Source organism: Coregonus lavaretus (genome assembly GCF_964263955.1).
Source record: "Coregonus lavaretus genome assembly, chromosome: 4".
NCBI classification, from domain to species: domain Eukaryota; kingdom Metazoa; phylum Chordata; class Actinopteri; order Salmoniformes; family Salmonidae; genus Coregonus; species Coregonus lavaretus.
This window is the reverse complement of record NC_139991.1, coordinates 76,003,905-76,021,296: the sequence shown is the minus strand read 5'-3', so window position 1 is coordinate 76,021,296 and position 17,392 is coordinate 76,003,905. Positions and strand designations below refer to the sequence as shown.

At 44.7% G+C, this 17,392-nt stretch overlaps 1 protein-coding gene across 1 annotated transcript in view; it reads right to left on the bottom strand.

Annotated features, from left to right (window-relative positions):
* Positions 1-17,392, bottom strand: part of LOC311127541 (ras-specific guanine nucleotide-releasing factor RalGPS1-like) — a gene marked incomplete at its 5' end in the record, with an annotated part of 281,489 nt that overhangs the window by 103,846 nt on the left and 160,251 nt on the right. The window contains 2 exon segments of the mRNA XM_084159360.1: positions 6,830-6,923; positions 11,638-11,775. Coding sequence (XP_084015486.1) covers positions 6,830-6,923; positions 11,638-11,775 — 232 coding nt within the window.

Here is a 17,392-nt window from a genome sequence, read left to right as displayed (position 1 = left end):
GAAGCCTGCTACTAACTGTTTTAAAACAGTGGTGAAGCCTGCTACTAACAGTGTTAAAACAGTGGTGAAGCCTGCTACTAACTGTGTTAAAACAGTGGTGAAGCCTGCTACTAACACAGTGTTTAACTGTGTTAAAACAGTGGTGAAGCCTGCAACTAACACAGTGTTAAAACAGTGGTGAAGCCTGCTACTAACACAGTGTTAAAACAGTGGTGAAGCCTGTTACTAACTGTTTTAAAACAGTGGTGAAGCCTGCTACTAACTGTTTTAAAACAGTGGTGAAGCCTGCTACTAACACAGTGTTAAAACAGTGGTGAAGCCTGCTACTAACACAGTGTTAAAACAGAGGTGAAGCCTGCTACTAACACAGTGTTAAAACAGTGGTGAAGCCTGCTACTAACTGTGTTAAAACAGTGGTGAATCGTTCTACTGACACGGTGTTAAAACAGTGGTGAAGCCTGCTACTAACACGGTGTTAAAACAGTGGTGAAGGCTGTTACTAACACTGTTAAAACAGTGGTGAAGCCTGTTACTAACACAGTGTTAAAACAGTGGTGAAGCCTGCTACTAACTGTGTTAAAACAGTGGTGAAGCCTGCTACTAACACGGTGTTAAAACAGTGGTGAAGCCTGTTACTAACACTGTTAAAACAGTGGTGAAGCCTGTTACTAACACAGTGTTAAAACAGTGGTAAAAACTGTTACTAAAACTGTTAAAACAGTGGTGAAGCCTGCTACTGACACGGTGTTAAAACAGTGGTGAAGCCTGCTACTAACACAGTGTTAAAACAGTGGTGAAGCCTGTTACTAACAGTGTGAAAACAGTGGTGAAGCCTGTTACTAACAGTGTGAAAACAGTGGTGAAGCCCGCTACTAACACAGTGTTAAAACAGTGGTGAAGCCTGCTACTAACAGTGTTAAAACAGTGGTGAAGCCTGCTACTAACACAGTGTTAAAACAGTGGTGAAGCCTGCTTCTAACAGTGTGTTAAAACAGTGGTGAAGCCTGCTACTAACACAGTGTCAAAACAGTGGTGAAGCCTGCTATTAACACAGTGTTAAAACAGTGGTGAAGCCTGCAACTAACACAGTGTTAAAACAGTGGTGAAGCCTGCAACTAACACAGTGTTAAAACAGTGGTGAAGCCTGCAACTAACACAGTGTTAAAACAGTGGTGAAGCCTGCTACTAACACAGTGTTAAAACAGTGGTGAAGCCTGCTACTGACATAGTGTTATTTTCCTGATTGACTGCTCGTCGTACGGGTGGCCTGAGGTTTTAGGCTGCAACTCAGAGAGCCTTCAGCTCAGACGCTGAATTATGGACTGCTGGGTCTCTGATGTTTGTCTTATTGGCGCTGCCTGCCCTTAGAGCCGTGGTTCTATCCATGTTGGTTTTCAATAATATCACTTATAGCTGTGGCTCTATCCATGTTGATTTTCAATGATATCCTCATGAAGGCTGAGAATCATGTCATAACCATATAGTTGGTCAACAGGTCAATAGAAAGATCTGTATTGTGTACTGTACACAGGAGACCATGGAAAAGGTTGGGGGAAACAAAATATTTAGATCAAAAATACCCCTCTGCTACACATAAAGAGTTGATGGCGCACCAGAGTAAAAAAACATAGAAAAAAAGAGAATCCATATGTGTTCCCTGCAGCAAAGCCTGCTACTAACTGTGTTAAAACAGTGGTGAAGCCTGCTACTAACTGTTTTAAAACAGTGGTGAAGCCTGCTACTAACTGTGTTAAAACAGTGGTGAAGCCTGCTACTAACTGTTTTAAAACAGTGGTGAAGCCTGCTACTAACTGTTTTAAAACAGTGGTGAAGCCTGCTACTAACACAGTGTTAAAACAGTGGTGAAGCCTGCTACTAACACAGTGTTAAAACAGTGGTGAAGCCTGCTACTAACACAGTGTTAAAACAGTGGTGAAGCCTGCTACTAACACAGTGTTAAAACAGTGGTGAAGCCTGCTACTAACACAGTGTTAAAACAGTGGTGAAGCCTGCTACTAACTGTGTTAAAACAGTGGTGAAGCCTGCTACTAACACAGTGTTAAAACAGTGGTGAAGCCTGCTACTAACACAGTGTTAAAACAGTGGTGAAGCCTGTTACTAACACAGTGTTAAAACAGTGGTGAAGCCTGCTACTAACACAGTGTTAAAACAGTGGTGAAGCCTGCTACTAACACAGTGTCAAAACAGTGGTGAAGCCTGCTCCTAACACATTGTTAAAACAGTGGTGAAGCCTGCTACTAACACAGTGTTAAAACAGTGGTGAAGCCTGCTACTGACACAGTGTTAAAACAGTGGTGAAGCCTGCTACTAACACAGTGTCAAAACAGTGGTGAAGCCTGCTCCTAACACATTGTTAAAACAATCAATCAATCAATCAATTTTATTTTATATAGCCCTTCTTACATCAGCTAATATCTCGAAGTGCTGTACAGAAACCCAGCCTAAAACCCCAAACAGCTAGTAATGCAGGTGTAGAAGCACGGTGGCTAGGAAAAACTCCCTAGAAAGGCGAAAACCTAGGAAGAAACCTAGAGAGGAACCAGGCTATGAGGGGTGGCCAGTCCTCTTCTGGCTGTGCCGGGTGAAGATTATAACAGAACCATGCCAAGATGTTCAAAAATGTTCATAAGTGACAAGCATGGTCAAATAATAATCAGGAATAAATCTCAGTTGGCTTTTCATAGCCGATCATTAAGAGTTGAAAACAGCAGGTCTGGGACAGGTAGGGGTTCCATAACCGCAGGCAGAACAGTTGAAACTGGAATAGCAGCAAGGCCAGGCGGACTGGGGACAGCAAGGAGTCACCACGGCCGGTAGTCCCGACGTATGGTCCTAGGGCTCAGGTCTCTCAGTTGGCTTTTCATAGCCGATCAGGTGAAGCCTGCTACTAACAGTGTTAAAACAGTGGTGAAGCCTGCTACTGACACAGTGTTAAAACAGTGGTGAAGCCTGCTACTAACAGTGTTAAAACAGTGGTGAAGCCTGCTACTGACATAGTGTTATTTTCCTGATTGACTGCTCGTCGTACGGGTGGCCTGAGGTTTTAGGCTGCAACTCAGAGAGCCTTCAGCTCAGACGCTGAATTATGGACTGCTGGGTCTCTGATGTTTGTCTTATTGGCGCTGCCTGCGCTTAGAGCTGTGGTTCTATCCATGTTGGTTTTCAATGATATCCTCATGAAGGCTGAGAATCATGTCATAACCATATAGTTGGTCAACAGGTCAATAGAAAGATCTGTATTGTGTACTGTACACAGGAGACCATGGAAAAGGTTGGGGGAAACAAAATATTTAGATCAAAAATACCCCTCTGCTACACATAAAGAGTTGATGGCGCACCAGAGTAAAAAAACATAGAAGAAGAAAAGAGAATCCATATGTGTTCCCTGCAGCAAAATACAGCTATATGCACAAGATACATTAAAGGGGCAATCTGCTGTTTAAACAATAACAAAGCCAAATCCCCGCCACGGTTTTTGTAAAAAGCTGAGCGATGTGGTTGGAGAATTGTAAACACTCTCTAGTTCATAGACAGCTCTATGGATGCAAGGACTGACCATCCATGATATCAAAATTATATACTGAACAAAAATAAAACGCAACATGCAACAATTTCAAAGATGTTAGTGAGTTACAGTTTATATAAGGAAATCAGTCAATTGAAATAAATAAATTAGGCCCTAATCTATGGATTTCACAAGACTGGGCAGGGGCGCAGCCATGGGTGTGGAGCCAGGCCCAGCCAATCAGAATGAGTTTTTCCCCACAAAAGGGCTTTATTACAGACAGAAATACTCCTCAGCTTCATCAGCTGTCCGGGTGGCTGGTCTCAGACGATCCCACAGGTGAAGAAGCTGGATGTGGAGGTCCTGGGCTGGCGTGGTTACACGTGGTCTGCGGTTGTGAGGCCGGTTGGATGTACAGCCAAATTCTCTAAAACGATGTTGGAGGCGGCTTATGGCAGAGAAATGAACATTCAATTATCTGGCAACAGCTCTGGTGGACATTCTTGCAGTCAGCATGCCAATTGCACGCTCCCTCAAAACTTGAGACATCTGTGGCATTGTGTTGTGTCAAAACTGCACATTTTAGAGTTGCCTTTTATTGTCCCCAGCACAAGGTGCACCTGTGTAATGATCATGCTGTTTGGTATTTTGGTATTTTATTAGGATCCCCATTAGCTGTTGCAAAAGCAGCAGCTACTCTTCCTGGGGTCTACACAAAACATGAAACATGACATAATATAGAACATTAATAGACAAGAACAGCTCAAGGACAGAACTACAGTGAGGGAAAAAAGTATTTGATCCCCTGCTGATTTTGTACGTTTGCCCACTGACAAAGAAATGATCAGTCTAAGGGAAGGAGGTTCTTGGGTGAGAACCTCTTGGGTGAGAACCCCTCATGGATGGGTATTCCAGCATGACAATGACCCAAAACACATGGCCAAGGCAACAAAGGAGTGGCTCAAGAAGAAGCACATTAAGGTCCTGGAGTGGCCTAGCCAGTCTCCAGACCTTAATCCCATAGAAAATCTGTGGAGGGAGCTGAAGGTTCGAGTTGCCAAACGTCAGGCTCGAAACCTTAATGACTTGGAGAAGATCTGCAAAGAGGAGTGGGACAAAATCCCTCCTGAGATGTGTGCAAACCTGGTGGCCAACTACAAGACATGTCTGACCTCTGTGATTGCCAACAAGGGTTTTGCCACCAAGTACTGAGTCATGTTTTGCAGAGTGGTCAAATACTTATTTCCCTCATTAAAATGCAAATCAATTTATAACATTTTTGACATGCGTTTTTCTGGATTGTGGCGTTTCGGGTTTCGGCCATTACCATTTATTATTGCATTATTATTATTAGTGTATTGACATTTTGGCCATTGGTTCATGAGCGAGAATCGAACTTGCCATCCTAAGGGCAATAGACAGACACGTTACCACCACTCCAGGAAAAGCTAGCTCTCTTGGGTGAGCAGTAAATCGGTCTCATCAATGCCAGGTTAGTTAGAGTAGGAATATATACCTTTACAGCTCAAAAAGACACCTACCAAGAGAGAGTCTCTCACAGCCTCTGCATCTCAAAACAGGCCGGACTTCATATTAAACTCATCATCAGCAGGAGTGCATATGAGGCTGAGCTCCGAGGGTGAGTTTTCTTTTTCAACAGCTGTGAGATGACACAGCTGTTGAACTACGTTTCTTTTCTATGGCACGGGGATGAGGTTTACGCTCACAATAATATTTATCTTTACTAGAACACGGCTGGGAGTCGACAAACGTTTTGTGACATGTGCTTTACATTTTCTCCACAAACACATCGTACGTAACTCAAATGTAGCGGGAGCACGCTGGGCCTGGCGGGTGCCAATGTTAACATACGCTGTCATCCCCCTGGCGGAGGAGATCCTCTCTTGGCTAATCACTCAGGCCGGGGGATCTAAACATTGTCCTGTAGTCTAATGAGCTGTAATCATTTAAAGGGGCTCTCCATCTCTCTGATGTCTAGAACAGCGAGTGAGACAGAGACTGTTATTCTAGATTGTCTACAGTACAGTAGACAGAGACTGTTATTCTAGATTGTGTTCCCGAGTGGCGCAGCGGTCTAAGGCACTGCATCTCAGTGCTTGAGGCGTCACTACAAACCCCCTGGTTCGATTCCAGGCTGGATCACAACCGGCCGTGATTGGGAGTCCCATAGGGCGGCGCACAATTGGCCCAGCGTCGTCCGGGTTTTGCCGGTGTAGGCCGTCATTGTAAATAAGAATTTGTTCTTAACTGACTTGTCTAGTTAAATAAAGAAAAATAAAATTGTCTACAGTACAGTAGACCACAATGAGAAACCCCTACCAGAGTAGACGCTGGTCAAGATCAGGCCATTATTTAATCATTGCAGATAGAATTTTCCATACTGTGTTCTGGACACAAATGGAGCAGAATATTAAATTGTAGAAACCTGGTTGTGTGGGGTTAGATTACTTCTCAGACCACTTTGTCGTCAGTACTGGTCACACCATAAGACTGAAGATTTCTAAGTTAAGTGTCAACTCCTTCTGTCCAGGACACACTAATGTACAAAATCACTTCTGAAAACCCAGATACTGGTCCAATACCACCCTAATAAAGGACCTGTAGATGAAGACCTCATAATCCATAGTGATCAGTTCATGGTGGTAAGAATTTCAATGAAACTGTCAAGTGTACTGCAGTCCTTCACATAGTAACACAGGCTTCAGTAGTTCAGCCCACATGCTTTTTGTTACGGCCTTTCAATTTAAGACTAAAATAAACCTAATCCTGCCACACTCGAAGGAAATCCAATGTGATCAATGAAAACAACTTCCAGTAGTTTTATTAGACCTAATATTTACTACCCTAATTAAAATGTCTGGAGGTCTGGTTAACGTTACACTGCGTTGATAATAATTACAACAAATTCTGAGCGAGCAGACTGCCGACCACCCAAAAATTACATCACAAAAGACTGGCTCTAAAACGAAACGATCCATAAGATTCCATCTTGGGACCCCCCCTGTCCGTCCCAGCAGTGCATGTCTTCACAGTTGACCTCCAGGTGCCGGCTCCGGTTCTAAATCAAGCCCCCGTTAGAAGCGTTGCGCTTCCGGGGCCACGCTTGGTCATGCTCCCTCAAGGCAGACTATGGATCTAAGACGTTGCCTGAAGAACTCATTAGAGCCACTGGATGAATGAGCCCCCCCCCCCCCAACACCTGTGTGTGTGTGTGTGTGTGTGTGTGTGAGAGAGAGAGGACGGTATGTTGGTGGGGAGAGACGGGGGTGGACTCCCACTTACTTGAAGTTGTCGTCCTCTACGAACTTCTGAAGCTCCTCGATATAGCGCACGGACATTAAATACTTCTGAACATGGGGGAGGGTCACCAGGTGATCTGTGAAGGGAAGATTAAAAACAGACAGTAAGACGAGACCAAGAGAACGACACAGAGAGAGAGAGAGAGAGAGAGAGAGAGAGAGAGAGAGAGAGAGAGAGAGAGAGAGAGAGAGAGAGAGAGAGAGAGAGAGAGAGAGAGAGAGAGAGAGAGAGAGAGAGAGCACGAGAGAGAGAGAGAGAGAGCACGATTGAGAGCGAGCGAGAGACCAAGAGAAAGATAGACAGAGAAAGAGATGGAGAGAAAGTGAGAGAGAGAAATTGAGAGAGAGAGGAGAAAGGGGGCTTTCTCCCTCTCTCAGCAACACTCTCCTCCCAACTCCTCCCATCAGCAACACTCTCCTAACTCCTCCCATCAGCAACACTGTCCTCCCAACTCCTCCCATCAGCAACACTCTCCTCCCAACTCCTCCCATCAGCAACACTCTCCTCCCAACTCCTCCCATCAGCAACACTGTCCTCCCAACTCCTCCCATCAGCAACACTGTCCTCCCAACTCCTCCCATCAGCAACACTCTCCTCCCAACTCCTCCCATCAGCAACACTGTCCTCCCAACTCCTCCCATCAGCAACACTCTCCTCCCAACTCCTCCCATCAGCAACACTCTCCTCCCAACTCCTCCCATCAGCAACAATCTCCTCCCAACTCTTCTCATCAGCAACACTCTCCTCCCCTCCTCCCATCAGCAACACTCTCCTCCCAACTCCTCCCATCAGCAACACTCTCCTAACTCCTCCCATCAGCAACTCTCCTCCCAACTCCTCCCATCAGCAACACTCTCCTAACTCCTCCCATCAGCAACACTCTCCTCCCAACTCCTCCCATCAGCAACACTCTCCTAACTCCTCCCATCAGCAACACTCTCCTCCCAACTCCTCCCATCAGCAACAATCTCCTCCCAACTCCTCCCATCAGCAACACTCTCCTCCCCTCCTCCCATCAGCAACACTCTCCTCCCCTCCTCCCATCAGCAACACTCTCCTCCCCTCCTCCCATCAGCAACACTCTCCTCCCAACTCCTCCCATCAGCAACACTCTCCTAACTCCTCCCATCAGCAACACTCTCCTCCCAACTCCTCCCATCAGCAACACTCTCCTCCCAACTCCTCCCATCAGCAACACTCTCCTCCCAACTCCTCCCATCAGCAACACTCTCCTCCCAACTCCTCCCATCAGCAACACTCTCCTAACTCCTCCCATCAGCAACACTCTCCTCCCAACTCCTCCCATCAGCAACACTCTCCTAACTCCTCCCATCAGCAACACTCTCCTAACTCCTCCCATCAGCAACACTCTCCTCCCAACTCCTCCCATCAGCAACACTCTCCTAACTCCTCCCATCAGCAACACTCTCCTCCCAACTCCTCCCATCAGCAACACTCTCCTAACTCCTCCCATCAGCAATACTCTCCAAACTCCTCCCATCAGCAACACTCTCCTCCCCTCCTCCCATCAGCAACACTCTCCTAACTCCTCCCATCAGCAACACTCTCCTCCCAACTCCTCCCATCAGCAATACTCTCCAAACTCCTCCCATCAGCAACACTCCGTCTAACGCAAATTAACATCTGAGATGTCTGTGTAGCCTCATCGCTAACCCTTCCCCCGTTCTCTCCTCAAACTCTGGTCCGAGTGAAGCAAATGGCCAGCGCCTAGCCGGCAGTACATGAGAGAGAGATGACGTGTAAGCTCTGGGGCGAACACTGGCCGGTTTGGTTGTTGCATTTTAATGCTGTTACCAGCAGTTGTAGGGGGTTAAGGTTGTACACGTGTGCAGCTGCCATTTTGTTCGGGCCCTGTGGAAGTTCTCGGGAACCTCGCTGGCATTTGACCTTGCCGCTCAGCTCCGTGTCCATCGATGAGGGATTTACTTTATTTAAACCAACTCCGCTAACAATGACGCCATGGCAGCGTGGCCCACTCCAACACTTCAGGGGTCACGAGCTCAGGCTTGTTGCTGTAGAAGAGCCATCTTGGATCTAAGATCTGTTCCACAGTTCCAATGTATAAATTAACATTTACATCATTAATAGACGCTCTTATCCAGAGCGACTTACATGAGCAATTAGGGTTAAGTGCCTTGCTTAAGGGCACATCGACAGATTTTTCACCTAGTCGGCTCGGGGATTAGAACCAGCGACCTTTCGGTTACTGGCACAACGCTCCTACCCACTAAGCTATCTGCCGCCATGAGGAGTAAACATTTGCTTGCTCTTGCCAGTGTTGTCAAACTAAAAGTATCTTCAACGATGACGTAGATGCAAGGACAGCAGACTACATAACACAGGCTTGAAGGAACATTCATATCCTTTAACGTTGCCGGGCGTCTCCTTTAGCATATGCTTCAGATGCATATCAACCCACAAGGTAGTCAAACATAAGAACCAACTCTTGATAGATAGTGCATAAACTATTATAAAAGGATTAATTGCATAAATAAATATTTGTGGAAATATCAATTTAAAAAAACAACAATGGTTATTTGTTTACACAGAGTCAAGGATGTGTTTTGTATAATTCTACAAAGTGACGTAGAGAATATTTTCATTTCCCTTACAATAAAAACATTACGGTGTAAACCATTTGATCAACTTTATTTGTAGATTTGATTAGTAATATAGTTATAGTAATTAATAAAGTCCAGTTACAGCTTCTTTTGACAAAGCAGAAACTAAAAAGATGATAATATAACCAGCCAGGTCACAGGTGAAATGATTTGCAGTATTCCTAAACAAAAGCACCAGTGCATGAACAATTGTAAAGGATGAATTGCATAAAGAAATATTGGTGGAAATATATTCATGACAAGATATAAAAACAGTCAGTTGTTGACCGTATCAAACACTATTGCGCCTTTACGCATGAATCAATCTAGTCTGTCTTTGCTTTGGGTCCACAGTCAGCACACATCTTCGGGGCTTTGTGTGAGCAAGCCCCACAAACAAATCGGTTGTTCTGCACACAGTTTTCAGGAATTTTGAGAGTTATTTGACAAAGGTAGTTGTCATAGAAACCATAGAAAATCAAAAAAGTTTTACCTGCATGTGACTCTGAGGGAGGATTTGATAAAGTGATGCTCCTTTCCCTGCGTCTGTCAATTACACGATGCGTCCATCTCTTCATGGACAATTTGACCACTGATGGGTTTAATATTGTCACTCATCAGATGATTGTCAATTTAATCTGGTCTATAGGCTAACTCTTATTATGTGTCAAATTATTTTTGGTATAGTTAGGGTGTAGTTTGTCATCCATTTGTAATTCATTCAGTGGGCTGTTATCGTTTGCTTCCCTGGATAGAGTCGAGGGTATGTTTCGCATTATTCTAAAGGCCTACTGCAACATGTAGCATGTTTTTTGTTTCCCACAATACATTTGAATAGTAATAGAGCGATAGTAAATAAAACAGTTCCATTAACAGCTTCTGTTTACAAAAGGTGTGCAGTCAAATTATTTGCTGCTGATAAACAGGCATAACACAAACTCGTCATTACACTATTGTCTTTCTAAATTAAAATCAACCTCTTCACCCTCCTTATCATTCAGTTAGGCCTAATTTAAATTAGACTGTGAATGAACGTGCACAATTATCGCCCATTGACCCATTTGTCATTCATTCAGTGAGGAGAGAGAGAGACGCATTAGCGCCTGTCTGGTACCAACGTCCTACAGCACATTGTCTTGGCAGTGTTATGTTGGAAATAGTCCCATATGGGACTCCTGGTCAAGGCCGGTTGTGATACAGCCTGGAATCGAACCAGGGGGTCTGTAGTGACGCCTCAAGCACTGAGATGCAGTGCCTTAGACCGCTGCGCCACTCGGGAACACAATCTAGTATAACAGTCTCTGTCTACTGTACTGTAGCCAATCTAGAATGACAGTCTCTGTCTCACTTGCTGTTCTAGACATCAGAGAGATGGAGAGCCCCTTTAAATGATTACAGGACAATGTTTAGAACCCCGGCCTGAGTGATTAGCCGGGTGATCCCCGCAGGGGATGACAGCGTATGTTAACATTGGCACCCGCCAGGGCCAATTGTGCGCCGCCCTATGGGACTCCTGGTAAAGGCCGGTTGTGACACAGCCTGGGATCGAACCCCAGGCTGCAGTGATGCCGCAACATTGCGATGCAGTGCCTTAGACCGCTGCGCCACTCGGGAGGCCCTGGGGCTGATTTTGTACAAAATCAAACATCAGTGGGCCATTGGCGGTTCTAGTGTTTACACTATTATGCCGACCCAAATCAAACTGTGCCGACTCTGATATGTCCTTTCTAGCGTGGTTCCAGCAACTATGGTGGATGCAGCCAGGCCAGTGCAGTACAGCTTTATTTGGCTAAGTTCAGTCGGGCTCAGTTGTTTGAAAAGCCCTTCATCAATAAGAGAGTATTTGAGATTTGAGGGTCTCTATGGGTGATACAGTGATATAGTGGCTGAAGCTGTCAATAAGGAAACCCTGCACTAACTGGTATATACTATATAGCCTTCTGTCGCTGAAATGCGTCTGTTGGTTGACCTGTGATGCTGCTAAAATACATTAAAACTACTCTAATATACCAGTGAGAGCGGGCTTTCCTTCTTTTCACCATGCATTTTTTAAACCTGGCATCCGAAGACTGTCTGTTAATCTATACTTTTGAGCTGAGCACAACAATTTATTTTTGTGTGGTGAAGCTGACATGTCTGTAAAAAATGAGGGAAACGTTGTACTCTTACCATATTTACAGGACATCTGCAGGTCAGAGATCACCCTCAGCAGGTTGTTCATCTGATTTGTCCTCTGCTCCGTCTCGATGATGCTATCCGACGCCGGATAGGCCGAGTCGATGTAGATCATGTCCAATAGGTAGATGCCTGGAGAGGGGCGGGACCAGAGGAAGGGGAGGAGTTAGTGGGATCCTGTACACAACTTCTTTAATATTCATTATGTGACAGACATATAGTATCTTGGTTAGATAAGTATTCAATACATGTTAGAATCACCGTTGGCAGCGATTACAGCTGTGTCTTTCTGGGTAAGTCTAAGAACTTTAAACACCTGGATTGTACAATATTTACAATTATTTAAGCTCTGTCAAGTTGGTTGTTGATCATTGCTACAGATTTTCAAGCCGATTTAAGTCAAAACTGTAATTAGGCCACTCAGGAACATTCAATGTCGTCTTGGTAAGGAACTCCAGTGTATATTTGGCCTTGTGTTTTAGGTTATTGTCCTGCTGAAAGGTGAATTTGTCTCCCAGTGTCTGGTGGAAAGCAGACTGAACCAGGTTTTCCTCCAGGATTTTGCCTGTGATTAGCTCCATTCCTTTTATCCTAAAACAAACTCCCTAGTCCTTATTGATGTACAAGCATACCCATAACATGATGCAGCCACCACCATTCTTGAAAATATGAAGAGTGTTACTCAGTGATGTGTTGTGTTGGATTTGCCCCTAACATAACGCTTTGTATTCAGGACAAAAAGTTAATTTCTTTGCCACATTTTTTGCAGTATTACTTTAATGCCTTATTGCAAACAGGATGCCTGTTTTGGAATATTTGTATTCTGTAGAGGCTTGCTTCTTTCCACTCTGTCATTTAGGCTAGTATTGTGGAGTAACTACAATGTTGTTGATCCATCCTCATTTTTCTCCTATCACAGCCATTAAACTCGAACCGTTTTAAAATCACCATTGGCCTCATTGTGAAATCCCTGAGCGGTTTCCTTCCTCTCCAGCACCTGAGTTAGGAAGGACGCCCGTATCTTTGTAATGACTGGGTGTACTGATACACCATACAAATTATACAATTAATAACTGCACCATGTTCAAAGGGATACAAAATGTTAAAAAAAAAAAATAATAATAATAAAACAAATTTTGTTAATGAAATAGCGCCCCCTTCTGTGCACATTTGGTAATACCGTATACCCCGGTATGGTACAGAAACGGTATGACGGTAAGAAAATCTGGATACCGCCCAACCCTATTGAGGAGCTGTGTTGAGTACTGGAGTGTCACTCCTCTTACTCCAGCTCAAACCAGATTTAAGTATTTCACTATAACCTTGTTGAACGGCTGCTTGGGTTTTCCACTCAACTTTCCTCCTAAGCCTAACCTGGTTGAACCGGACTGAAAGCTGTGCTCACAGTGCTTTAACCAGGCTATCTTAAGCTGTCCATGGACATCGCATACTGTCGTGTACAGTACTCTTTAGTCTTGTGAGACTGTTAGCAGAAATTAAGTTAACAAATCAAATCAAGATTTGCTTCTGGGTTCCAATATTCTCTAGTCTTGAATGTTGTCCTGTTGTTTACCTTTACATACCTTTAGTTCATAAAGGCTATTTGTTCCAGAGATGTCTGTTTTTCCTGCTGCTACTGTTGTCAGACATCTTGGAAACATACACAGTTTGCACATCTTAAGATGTAAACGTTTTATAAAAAAAGACACAGTGATCCAGAACCCAGATCTTACAGCAGAAAGTAACGCTGTCTGTGTGTGTGTGTGTGTGTGAATCTACAGCATAACAGATGTCTGTCTGGTCGTGTCCAACGCGCTAAGAAAGGAATGCTAGAGATTCACAGCACAGTGCTGAGTTTTACTGTTGTGTTGGAGTTCAGGCTGTCTTAGACTTTGTTGTTGGGCAGGTGTGTTGTCTCATAAGCCTCCTGTACAGCCATCTATTGTTTTATAGGCAGGAGGATTTTTTCACTCACGAAACGCTGCAAAGTACTCCCCCTCTATTCTCTCACACAGTAGTTCTAAATTTTAAACCACAACAGAACACTACTAGGTTGCCTTGTTGTATGCATTCCACATCCTGTCACCAGCTCTCAGCCTGACGTATATCAAGTGTCTGTATGCGTACACCCTCTGTGTGTCTACTTTCTGAAGAAATAGTATATAAAGTGGGGGAAAAAAAGTATTTAGTCAGCCACCAATTGTGCAAGTTCTCCCACTTAAAAAGATGAGAGAGGCCTGTAATTTTCATCATAGGTACACGTCAACTATGACAGACAAATTGAGAAAAAGAAATCCAGAAAATCACATTGCAGGATTTTTAATGAATTTATTTGCAAATTATGGTGGAAAATAAGTATTTGGTCACCTACAAACAAGCAAGATTTCTGGCTCTCACAGACCTGTAACAACTTCTTTAAGAGGCTCCTCTGTCCTCCACTCGTTACCTGTATTAATGGCACCTGTTTGAACTTGTTATCAGTATAAAAGACACCTGTCCACAACCTCAAACAGTTACACTCCAAACTCCACTATGGCCAAGACCAAAGAGCTGTCAAAGAGCTGTCAAAGGACACCAGAAACAAAATTGTAGACCTGCACCAGGCTGGGAAGACTGAATCTGCAATAGGTAAGCAGCTTGGTTTGAAGAAATCAACTGTGGGAGCAATTATTAGGAAATGGAAGACATACAAGACCACTGATAATCTCCCTCGATCTGGGGCTCCACGCAAGATCTCACCCCGTGGGGTCAAAATGATCACAAGAACGGTGAGCAAAAATCCCAGAACCACACGGGGGGACCTAGTGAATGACCTGCAGAGAGCTGGGACCAAAGTAACAAAGCCTACCATCAGTAACACACTACGCCGCCAGGGACTCAAATCCTGCAGTGCCAGACGTGTCCCCCTGCTTAAGCCAGTACATGTCCAGGCCCGTCTGAAGTTTGCTAGAGTGCATTTGGATGATCCAGAAGAGGATTGGGAGAATGTCATATGGTCAGATGAAACCAAAATAGAACTTTTTGGTAAAAACTCAACTCGTCGTGTTTGGAGGACAAAGAATGCTGAGTTGCATCCAAAGAACACCATACCTACTGTGAAGCATGGGGGTGGAAACATCATGCTTTGGGGCTGTTTTTCTGCAAAGGGACCAGGACGACTGATCCGTGTAAAGGAAAGAATGAATGGGGCCATGTATCGTGAGATTTTGAGTGAAAACCTCCTTCCATCAGCAAGGGCATTGAAGATGAAACGTGGCTGGGTCTTTCAGCATGACAATGATCCCAAACACACCGCCCGGGCAACGAAGGAGTGGCTTCGTAAGAAGCATTTCAAGGTCCTGGAGTGGCCTAGCCAGTCTCCAGATCTCAACCCCATAGAAAATCTTTGAAAGTCCGTGTTGCCCAGCGACAGCCCCAAAACATCACTGTTCTAGAGGAGATCTGCATGGAGGAATGGGCCAAAATACCAGCAACAGTGTGTGAAAACCTTGTGAAGACTTACAGAAAACGTTTGACCTGTGTCATTGCCAACAAAGGGTATATAACAAAGTACTGAGAAACTTTTGTTATTGACCAAATACTTATTTTCCACCATAATTTGCAAATAAATTCATTAAAAATCCTACAATGTGATTTTCTGGGTTTTTTTCCCTCATTTTGTCTGTCATAGTTGACGTGTAACTATGATGAAAATTACAGGCCTCTCATCTTTTTAAGTGGGAGAACTTGGACCATTGGTGGCTGACTAAATACTTTTTTCCCTACTGTATGTGTTATGCTCTTCATATGTTTACATTTACCTTTTAGTCAATTAGCAGACGCTCTTATCCAGAGCGATTTACAGTTAGTGAGTGCATACATTATTTATTTTTTCTTATTTTTATTTTTTTTTCATACCGTGGGAATCGAACCCACAACCCTGGCGTTGCAAACGCCATGCTCTACCAACTGAGCTACATCCCCTGCCGGCCATTCCCTCCCCTACCCTGGACGACGCTGGGCCAATTGTGCGCCGCACCCATTGGTCTCCCGGTCGCGGCCGGCTACGACAGAGCCTGGATTCGAACCAGGATCTCTAGTGGCACAGCTAGCACAGCGATGCAGTGCCTTAGACCACGGCGCCACTCGGGAGACGAATGAAAACAAAACGGTGTCACAGAAAGGAAAACTATTGAAACCCACCCAGCAGGTGGCATTAATAACTTGTTGCCCTGATAGCTGGTGTAACATTATAAAAAGGGTGTATTATTTCGCCAATGTGTGGTACACCTGGTCTTTTACTCACAACAGGATTTGACATCCATGTCACCATGCCCTGCAATGTGTCAAACAGTCAAAACACACACCATGCCCTGGCAATGTGTCAAACAGTCAAAACACACACCATGCCCTGGCAATGTGTCAAACAGTCAAAACACACACCATGCCCTGGCAATGTGTCAAACAGTCAAAACACACACCATGCCCTGCAATGTGTCAAACAGTCAAAACACACACCATGCCCTGGCAATGTGTCAAACAGTCCAAACACACACCATGCCCTGGCAATGTGTCAAACAGTCAAAACACACACCATGCCCTGGCAATGTGTCAAACAGTCCAAACACACACCATGCCCTGCAATGTGTCAAACAGTCCAAACACACACCATGACCTGGCAATGTGTCAAACAGTCCAAACACACACCATGCCCTGCAATGTGTCAAACAGTCCAAACACACACCATGCCCTGCAATGTGTCAAACAGTCCAAACACACCCCATGCCCTGCAATGTGTCAAACAGTCCAAACACACACCATGCCCTGCAATGTGTCAAACAGTCAAAACACACACCATGCCCTGCAATGTGTCAAACAGTCCAAACACACACCATGCCCTGCAATGTGTCAAACAGTCCAAACACACACCATGCCCTGCAATGTGTCAAACAGTCAAAACACACACCATGCCCTGCAATGTGTCAAACAGTCCAAACACACACCATGCCCTGCAATATGTCAAACAGTCCAAACACACACCATGCCCTGGCAATGTGTCAAACAGTCCAAACACACACCATGCCCTGCAATGTGTCAAACAGTCAAAACACACACCATGCCCTGGCAATGTGTCAAACAGTCCAAACACACACCATGCCCTGGCAATGTGTCAAACAGTCAAAACACACACCATGCCCTGGCAATGTGTCAAACAGTCCAAACACACACCATGCCCTGCAATGTGTCAAACAGTCCAAACACACACCATGACCTGGCAATGTGTCAAACAGTCCAAACACACACCATGCCCTGCAATGTGTCAAACAGTCCAAACACACACCATGCCCTGCAATGTGTCAAACAGTCCAAACACACCCCATGCCCTGCAATGTGTCAAACAGTCCAAACACACACCATGCCCTGCAATGTGTCAAACAGTCAAAACACACACCATGCCCTGGCAATGTGTCAAACAGTCAAAACACACACCATGCCCTGCAATGTGTCAAACAGTCCAAACACACACCATGCCCTGCAATGGGTCAAACAGTCCAAACACACACCATGCCCTGCAATGTGTCAAACAGTCAAAACACACACCATGCCCTGCAATGTGTCAAACAGTCCAAACACACCCCATGCCCTGCAATGTGTCAAACAGTCCAAACACACACCATGCCCTGCAATGTGTCAAACAGTCCAAACACACACCATGCCCTGCAATGTGTCAAACAGTCCAAACACACACCATGCCCTGCAATGTGTCAAA